The 10,259-nt window shown below is 37.0% G+C and overlaps 1 protein-coding gene across 2 annotated transcripts in view; it reads left to right on the forward strand.

Annotated features, from left to right (window-relative positions):
* The window catches only part of SRFBP1 (serum response factor binding protein 1), a 59,490-nt gene extending 49,770 nt beyond the window's left edge, over positions 1-9,720 (forward strand). For both annotated transcript variants that reach the window (XM_042873768.1, XM_042873775.1), the window contains 4 exons: positions 6,017-6,098; positions 6,924-7,635; positions 8,065-8,102; positions 8,997-9,720. In XM_042873768.1, coding sequence (XP_042729702.1) covers positions 6,017-6,098; positions 6,924-7,635; positions 8,065-8,102; positions 8,997-9,184 — 1,020 coding nt within the window. In that variant the 3' untranslated portion in view covers positions 9,185-9,720. The remainder of the gene's footprint in view (positions 1-6,016; positions 6,099-6,923; positions 7,636-8,064; positions 8,103-8,996) is intronic.
* The last annotated feature ends 539 nt before the right edge of the window (positions 9,721-10,259 follow it).

A 10,259-nucleotide genomic window follows, 5' to 3' on the forward strand; every position in this document is an offset into this window, starting at 1 on the left:
GGAGAAGATAATTAAGAGTCCTTGCCTGTTTTATTCTGGATTTCTTGTTCTGACTTCTCTTTATTGAAGCAATCATAGAAGAAGGGAAGAATTAGTTGTAGATTAAATACATGATTTGTACTTTGGCACATCTGGGGTTTATTCCAAGCTCTGCTGTAAATTACAGCAGAGATTAAATACTATTTCTTTTTTACCATTTCCCAGTGTGAAAAAATATGTGGTTACCTCACAGTTGTACAGTTAGCTAAATTAGTTGTGACAGCTTAATCCAGAGGAATGCTATTGAATCTTCTGAACTCCAGCTAAATTTGATCTTGAAACACATGCAAAATGCTGTATTGGGCTTCTTAAAGGGCCTTTAGACTTTGCTCAGCGCTTGGACTGTAGTTCTAATACACATATCAAAGAATCACAGAATTGTAGGCTTCCAGAGATCATCGAGTCCAACGCCCCTGCCAAAGCAGGCAAAGAACTACTTTTGTTTGTTTCTTCCATGTCTTATTCATATTTTACAGAGTGTGATGATGTTACAGAAAAGTTTATGCTACTCCTTTTAGTAGGAAGGAAAAAACAAGATGAATTGGATATCGGTAAATCTAAATGAGCAGATTATGGGAAAAATAATAACTTTGATTCGGAAATACAGAAGTAGCTAGGGCAGCATCAACAGCTCAGCACTAGTTAGGGGATCTTGATGCTTCTCCCCAAAGCTGGACTCAAAAGTTTGTAGATATCAGTGATGAGCTAACAGTCAATTCACCTGGCATCAGTGCAAGTTCAGCTGAATTCTCCACACCTCTCACTTTTACTGTGCGTAGTTTGCAGATAAGCGAGTATTATCCAGGGTACCATGTGTTGTCATGAGTATTCATGTCTATTGGTGCCTGCAAGAAAAATAAATCTCCTAATATTTTTATGGTTAAATTACAGCAATAACAAAAAATGCTAGCCAATATAAACTGTGACAAGTGGTGAAAACAATAACAAGACATGAAGGGATGTTTTAAGAGAAGTTGTTCGATTTTTGTCCTGTTGTTCCGCTACAAAACATTACTTTACTCTGGTTTTTGCAAAGGCTTTAGATCTGTTAGCGTTTACACTTTATCTTCAGGTGGAAATTTTTCATCAGGCAATCTATAAATAGTCCAATCTTTAAAAAAAAAAAAAAAAAAAAAAAAAAAACTTTGAAATTTGTGTGATTTTGTGAGATTTGTATAGAATTAATTGCCATAAGAATTTCCCACCTATCTTGTTGTTCAGCTTGTGTATCTACTTCAGAAGAGCTGTACCATCATTTTGATGTTACTTGAAAGATTGGATTGAGTAGAAGCTGGTTAAAAATTGGATAAAATCTGACAATTTCTGATTATCTTTTTCCAGCACAGTATTTAGTGGTGACGTTTCTGTCCTGTGCATAGTACGTGATTATTCCCTGCTATTTCTTTATTTAGGAGGGTCACTCTCTTTTGAACTCTTGCCTTGCCTACTGAAGATGTGTTTCCTGCCTTCCCTAGCTGATACAGGCTGCTATCAGTGAAGTGGGGACACAGCCATAAATTCATGCTGTCAGGAGCTGTGAGCCAGCATGGCCACAACAATTGGTATCCCGTTGCTTCTCTTGCCAAAATCTTCAGTTTTTTTGATGGCCACAAGTCACATATCAAATTTCTTACAGACATAAAGGAAGAGGGAGAACTAACAGCATTTCAGTCAGAAGATAATTTTGCTCAGTGATCTTATTCCAAAGCAGCAATGGGATGGACTTGGATGGCAGCCATGATCTAACACCTTCAGCCACCCTGTGACTCTACATTAACCACACTCTTCCTGCTGTTGTGAAAGACAGCTGTGACTTGTTAGAGCTCTGAGAGCAGTATGTGGAGTAATAGGTTTTCTGTTGCTCTTGGGAGGGAGAAAGTTCTTGTTTAAGCTGCTATAAGGGTATTTCAGTTACATCTTCTTTTGGCCCAGAACATTGGATTTTTTTTATGTTTAACCTAGTTAGCATTATCTTTTCCTTTCGTTCTTTTTCCTGAGATCAGGCTGCTGTTATGCTTTAGACTGCACTTCTAGTTAATTTAGAAACCTCAGTCAGACATGCTTCAAGTTTATTTTTTGTGTCATAGGTTTAGCAATGTACTGTATACTGTACGCTCATCCAGAGGGTTTCTGGCTGTCTCCATCTAAATATCATAGCAAATCATTTACAGGGACTGATATAAGCCCACCAGGCACTACCTGTCTGTCAGCACTGTCCTTTGACCTAGTAGAAATTCTAGTTAGTAGTCTTCTAGTATTAATCTTGTTTTAAGCTACCTGTAGTTTCTCATACAGAAATCAATTAAAAGATAAAACTATGGCCTCTTCTCTATTTTTTTATTATAATTGTAGCACAAGGTAAAACCAAAAGGAATTTTGAACATGATGAATGATAACAATGAAGCAATAATCAGAAGTCAGCATATCATGTCCCCAAGTTGATCCTACATTCCTGCTGCTTAATTCTTCTTGAAGAAAGAAGAAAAGAAGAAGAAAAGAAAAAAGCATGCTAGCAAGGTGTTGCCTTTAACAGCAGCAAATCCCATCTCTAGCAAGAGACTCTCTTTCTCACTTTATTTCCTGCATTGTACGAGGCAGGTGCTAGCCACACAAATTCTGCCTGACATTCTCATCCAGCTGCTTCTTTTGACCCAGTGTTGCCAGCACTCAGAGTCATTCCTTACTTTTCCTGACCTCTGTGCAGCACATTTCAAAACCTGTAGTGTAAATCTGTTTTTCATTTTAACATATATAATGTATAACATATATAATATAATATGATTATTCAGTACTCAGTTGCTTTGTTTATTTTGCTGTGCCTCAGTTGGAAATTGAATGAGGCAGAACATTCTTGTGGAAATTCTTACCTGAAAAAACTGAAGTAGCACAAGATAATACAAGAATAGCAGGAACCAGTGAAAGCAAGTATTTACAAAAGCAAACGTAGTGCGGGGAGGTGAGGAGTGGGAATATGTATGTACATTATATATACATAGTTCTTGCTATAGATACAGTAGGTACTTTTTTTTTCTCTGCGAAGGCTTTATATACTGGAAAATAGTTGAGGAAAAAAAAAATTGAGCATTGGATGTGCCAAAAAATAGAAAAATGGGAATTTTTTAAGAATGTGAATGTCATATTATATGTTTGTTGGCTGCTGTCTCACAGTGTGAGTAGCATTTGTGAAGTATTTTGCTATAAGGAAAAAATGTGGTTATCCCATATGCATTGGCATGTATATGCTTAAACCCTTTGTATAAATATTTGAATTAAAAGACACCAGATGTTGCACAGAAGCTGCTGCTGCTTTATGAACTTCATGGTATATTCTTTCAAAACCCACAGGAAGTAGCTGAGGGGAAAAGTGTATTAATTAAGTTCTGAAATACATTTTCCAGCTAGACAAAAATCTCCAAAGAAAATACTCTTTGATCTCCAGAAATGTGAGCTTGCTGTCCCAGGAATCTGGTGGCAGCATGCTGCACTGTCACAGGGGAATCAAAACTCAGACTCAGAGTTCTCTGAGCTCTTCTAGCTCTGAGAGTAAGTCTAGGAGCAACACCGTCTTTGACCCTTGGTAGTGGACTCATCTTTTTACTCAAATTCTCTGGCCGGTTGTCATAACACTGTGGACAGTCAACAGGAAAGATATTTTTTCATTTTATCTTTATCTGAATCAATAATACTGTATTAGCAGGGACTTGGTGAGGAAGATATATTGGGATTCGCCGATGCTCTGCACTTCAAATTAAAATCTGAACAGACAAAACAAGAATGTGTTTTTTAAGCTACAGAACTGCAGCAAGTTAGATTTGCTTGGAATTGGTTGAGGAACAAGCTTTACATTTTGCATACCAATTGCATGTTTCCATATTTGGGAGTAGTAGATCTGCTGTAGCTGTAATGCCTTAGTTATATTAAGAAACTTAGCAGGAAGATGTAAGATTCCAAATTTCAGGATCTGCTCTGTTTTCTTCAGACCTAAAGCACTGAAAATGACTCTCCAGCTGTAGTGGTTGGCAAGTCATGTCTCTCTGTCTCTACTCAATGAATACATGGCTATCCATATCAAGCGGCATAAGTGCTGGAAGAAGAGGTGCATACAAGGCTAGTAAGATTCTCTGATGAAGATTCGTATATCAAACAGTGTACTGGGTAGTGTCTGTACGTGTGATGATTGGACCCCAGCCAGCAGCCAGGCACTCACCAGCTTGCTTACTCTTCCACTCCTCCTACCTAGCAGGATGAGAGAGATTCAGAAGAACTAAAGGGGTAAAACTCACGAGTTGAGATAAAGGAAGCTTATAAATGAAGCAAAACTGTGCATTAGCAAAGGAAAATATGGAATTTATTCACTACTCCCAAGCAGCATGCAGAACCTCAGTCACATCCCAGAAAACAAGCCTTCTACACTCTTAAAGTTGCTTGGGGGAAACTGATGCAATAACAACGAATGTCCTCCTGCCTCCTTTCCTTGAGTGTATGTTGGTGAAAATGACTTAATACAGCATAGAATATCCTTTTAGTGAATTTGTTGTCAGCTGTCCCTACTGTCTTTCCCTTCCAACCTTTTCTGCCTTTCTCTTGAGAGAGAAATGAAGAAGGCCTTGAGTAACAAAATCATTGGTGTGTTATCAACTTTGATTTAGTTGCAAATCAAAGTACAGAACCATAATGGCAGAAATAGAGAAAGCTGACTTCATCCCAGGACAGACCCATTACAATCTCCCATTGCCTATTCCATACTTTTACATCACACTCATATGCTACATTAATTATTCAGTACATCCTTATCAGCTACCCCCAGCCTGCTGCCCTCTGACTGTATGCAGAGGTATTATTTATTCCCTTGAGCTGTGAACCACCTCCATCAACTGTCCCATGAATTCATTCAGCCGTTGGCTGGGCTCCATCTCTAGTGGTGGCTCAGGCCAGGAAAGGCATCACATTGTGCTGAAATGCCACAGCCTGCTCAGGCAGGATCACTGGGCACTTGCCCAGTTCTTTGTAAGCCTCATCGTCCGTTGGTTGAGGTGGCTTTTGCCATGAGTACATTCTGTGACACACAGCTCAAATCATGGGTTACAACAGTTTATAAATATATCCATACAGTACCACTAGGAAGAAGGTGTTTTTTTTTTTTTCTTTTCTCACAAGTTCTGCTGCAGCTGTAAATAAATCTTCATAGTGAGCTTGCCTGCACACCACAGTTCTTCCCTCTCAGGTAAAACCAAGACAAGGCTGTCCTTTAAAAAGTCTCAGATATCTCTTGTTTTGTTCTTGAAGCACAGTCATGACAAGAGCCTGAAAATGCAATAGCTAGTACCAGTGAATTCTAGATGAATTCAACAGTGAAAGCAATTCCTGCTTCTCTCCTTTTTCTTCACATTGAAGCATTGAGATCATATTTGGTCTTTGAGCCAGTCTGTGTAATTCTATTGTTCTACCACATCACATTTGAGGGAGTTTGTCCTTGCCTCTACATCACATTTAATGTATAATGCTTCGATACCTGTTATGAGATTTTCCCACACTAATGGTACTTCTTACAAGCTGCTCTATTCTGTCATGCCAAACAGCTTCTACCAATACAGTGCTAATTTCTTCTTTCATCAAAATCAAGGGATTCATCAACTTACTTTACACCTATAAGAAACAGAATGTAAAATATTCCAGAATATATATGGCAGAAACAGAATATAGAATGTGATTAGTTCTTTTAAAGTAAAAATTGTATTATGCCTCTTCAGTACATGATAAATTGCAGAATTACATCTGTTGTGTTTCTGACAGGTTTTTGCAATCAGATTTTTCCTCAGAATTACGATAATACAGGAAAGCTAAGAAATACTCAAATATTACATTGTTATAACCTTTTCTTCTTGTTCATTTAGTATTCCAGAATCACATTAATATGCATAGTAGCATGACCTATCCTGTATTATTCTGCTTATTTTATGTATTTTATTTTTTATAGCCAAAGTCCACTGCAAATGAGCGAGCTCTTGCAAGACTTGCAACACACCCCCTTCTGAAACCCAAAATTGCTGAACTTAAAGGTATGAAACAATGTATTAAGTTGTTTTGACTTAGTAACTTGTCCATGTGCCACTTTGCTCATGTTAACTCCTGTTACGAACAACCACTGTTGAAGGAAAAGTATACCAGCCCCTGTAACCAATTTGACAAGCTACAGTACCACAAGTTGCCATCATGGGTTTATGTGTGACAGTACACCATATGGCATACTAAATAAGACTGAACTGGCAACGAGCAGATACTAAGGAAAAAGAAGCATTATAACTTTTCAAGGTAACTAAAAGAGCCATGGAGTCATATCACAGAATCACAGAATGGCTTGGGTTGGAAAGGACCTTAAAGCCTTAAAGTCCCCAGCCTCTGCCATGGGCAGATTGCCACCCACCAGATCAGGTTGCCCAGGGCCCCACTGAATCTGCCTTGGGCACCTCCAAGGATGGAGCATCCATAGCTTCTCTGAATAGTTCCAGTGCCTCACCACCCTCTGAATAAAGAATTAATACCTAACATGTAACCTGAATCTCCCCTCTCCTAGTTTAAAACTGTTCCCCCTTGTTGTACCAGGTCTACAAGTCACTTTTTTAAGCTTCCCTAGTTCAACCCAGTTTCAAAAACAGCATGTCTAGGTGGTAATGATTTCAGATTGTTTTCCTCACTTGTTGAAGCTGTACTGCAAGGCGTTATTTGCTCCTCCTATTCAGTGAAAGGTTGATCAAAGCATTCAAAATATGTTCACTCAGTGCAATAAATTTAACTTAGAAAAATGTTTTATTTCATTAAAATAGCTTGTGTACTTAATTCAAGTGTAGCAGTAACAAATGACTTTTCTTCTACCCCTCTTGTAGCTGCTGTAAAAGCTTTTAAGGATGCAAGACAAAACCCAGGTAAAGCCAATCCTTCAGAAAAGAAGCCAGAAGCTCAGCCTAAATCAGCACAAAACTTGAATGAACATGTTCTTAAACTAGTTCAAAATTGGCAAGGATTTGAAGACAAAACAAAAATGAGTGTGAAAATGGGAACTGTAGGAGGAGCTGATAAACTCAGTGAGAGTGAACCTGAACAGGAAATTATGGAAATGGAGAGAATTCCAAAAGAGTTTTCGTCTCAGACAGTAGAAATGCAAGCAGTCACTCAGACAGGAAAGAAACTTGTCTGTAAAAAAAGGAAAGAAAATGTGAGCATGAACAAATTAACTGCAATGAAACAAATAATTAGGGATGATAGTGACCTGGAACAACATAGTGAAGAGGAATACTTTGATGATAGTACTGAAGAGAGGTTTTATAATCAGACATCAAATTCTGATAGTGATAGCAATGATGATTTCTTCATTGGCAAAGCAAAAAGAAAGAAGAAAACAGCAGCAGTTAATGATGTTTCTTCAGTAAAAGAAAAGAATACACTTCAGAAAAACATATTGAAGGAAGAAAAGAGTACAGTATCTGGAACAGTGCAGAATTGGATCATGGAAGGAAAACCACATGATAAAGCTGGGAAGCTGGAATCAGTGTTCTGTACTTCTTTGTCTACCTGCAATCAGAAATCCCAAAACAGAAGGTAAACCTTTTCCTCTTGTTTTATTCTTCACTATCTCCCTCCTTTCCAGCAGTGACTGTATTTACAGTTTTTTGTAGCAGTTACCAAACAAGGAGAATTTCAGTCAATTACAGCTCAGAATGCTTTCATGTAAACTACTCTGCAGTCTCCTTGTGCTTTTGTGATGTTTAGAGATTTTTCACATTATAATAGAGATACTCACATCAGCACTGGCATACATTTAGGATTCCTAAAACTGTATACGAATCTAATCAGTATTGAAGTACTTCTTTTTTAATTCCTTGATTAACAAAGAATAAAAACAATACGTGATTTTTACCTATGATGCTTGAAAGGTCATTCCACAAGTGTTTTAGTGAAGTCAGTTCTCCATTTGTGTATCATCTTAGAAATTTCTTGAGTAATGCTGAATTGTATTTTTATTTTCAGAAACACAAAAGACCAACCTGTCAAAAACAGACAAACAGGTATGTATTACTTAACCTGGTACGGTTGTGGGAACGAAGATAACTTGAGATTTTCTTTCCTCTGGTATATAATATTGCTAGGCTCTTTTTTGTTTGTTTGTTTCAATTTTCTGGCATGTATTTTGACAAATGTTGTTAAAATTATCAGGTTTTCTAGCTTTCACTTTGATTTGTGGATTTTGCTTGCTATTTCTTATTTTTGCATATTAACGGATAAAGACAGATGCATACAGGAAAATGCTTTTCTGTTTGTGTTTACCTTGAGCAGTTAATGTTATCTGTGCACAGGTAAGCGTAAACAGATTGCTGTATTTAACACATAGTATATCTTGTGAGTAGTATTTTTTTTTTTTGTATGTATGTTGCTCTGGAAGTCATGTCTCTTATTTATTTCCATGGAAATTACCATTGAATTATGGTATTTATTCCATGGAAATTATAGAAAAAGCATAATGCGACTATTTAATAGAGCAAATTCTCAGCTACAAAAACTCTTTCAACATAGTCACCACCATCAGCTGTGGTAGTATATGGTATCTGATTCCACACAGGAATTTGTTAAGTCCCGGGGGTCTTTTCAATCATAGTGAATTAAGTTGCATAGTTTCTGACTGACTTACTGTGAAGAAAAAAGTTAAGACTATGGTGAATATTTGTCTGCATATATTTTCAAAATGATCAATCATAATAAATCTTAAACTGTACTGTAGCTTACCAAGTGACAACTGATGGGGCTGGAAGGTGAGAAAATCTTACTGTGAACATTCAAATGAATATGTACCCTATGGCTAATTAATAGGTTACTGAAAATGTCTACAAATTTGAGGTTGTTTTAGCTAATTTTAATGAAGGTTCATGATGTATTTAAAGTTTCATGCTATGCTTCTTACGCAGCTCTTCTTAAAAAGGAACCACAGCCCAAAAAGCAATCATTTGCAAAAACCTCCATTCTTAAACATGACGGTAAGAATCCACGTTTGGAGCAGCCTCTTCATCCTTCATGGGAAGCAAGCAGGAGACGTCGGGAACAAATGTCACAAATTACAGCATTCCAGGGCAAAAAGATTAAATTTGAAGACTAGATTGTATATAAATTGAGATTTTAAAATATGATTATTATAAATTTGCATCTTACAGTGTTTTTGTCAGTGGTGAAAACTGGAATTTGAGCAACTCTTGGTAGTGTGGACAGAAAACAATGTAGAAATCTTCACTTAAATAATATTTTACATTTCTCAAGAATTTATGCCCATTAATCCATTTTTGGGTGTCTTGATAATTCCAATTCCATAATGCCACTGTTTGTGGAATACGCCCCACCATGACTGAATGGATTTTAAGAGCATCATCTGTGCCATGTAGGAGTAATACAGATTCTGTGAAGTTTTATTTTTGTAAAAATGTACTTTTAAGTACTTAAGGACTGGATCTAAAGTTATAGGTAAGAACACCACTACTGAAGTGATAATCCTAGGTCTGTATTATCAAATAACATCTTTGATGAGGAAATCTCTTAAACTTGAACAGACTTTACAAATTCATGGATGTGTCAGTTAGCTATGAAAGCCAATTAGTAATGCACATGTTCTGGGTAGCAATAAAATACTGGCCTGTTAAATTGTGGTCTTTGTTGTTCTTGGGTTATACTGCTGCTTTGAGATACTGAGTGTCTTTAGTACTCCTGCCCTGGAGATTGTATCTGTGTGGTCTGCGTTTCTTGCACTTGTACAGTTAGAAGTCATCTTTCTTATTAGATATTGTTGATAGTTAAACAAATATAATGTATATAAAAAGATACTGTTGGACAAAAATCTTTAGTTATTTAGTATGTTTCTTCAGGGATGTTTTCTGCAGCTTAATTGAAACAAGTCAAAAAGAGGGATGCTATATGTATAGGTTTAGTGGAAGCAGGCAATGGTACATCATTCTAAGATTCTCCTGTCTTCTGGTGTTGTAGCTCAGGGACTTACTGTGATATGGTAGTTTACTGTGTTTAATAATCCTCAATAGAAATCTCTTCCGCAGATTTGTCTACTGTAAAATCCATGACAACTTGTGTACCCTCTCATCTCTTGAAGAAGTGTGTCCTATGTATTGAACTCTGTGAAAAAACAATCTGTTTTCCTATGTGTTAAGCTGCAACCTGATAGGTTTATT

The sequence above is a fragment of the Lagopus leucura genome, unplaced genomic scaffold, assembly GCF_019238085.1.
Source record: "Lagopus leucura isolate 7727_CA_CO unplaced genomic scaffold, USGS_WTPT01 Super-Scaffold_54, whole genome shotgun sequence".
NCBI lineage: Eukaryota > Metazoa > Chordata > Aves > Galliformes > Phasianidae > Lagopus > Lagopus leucura.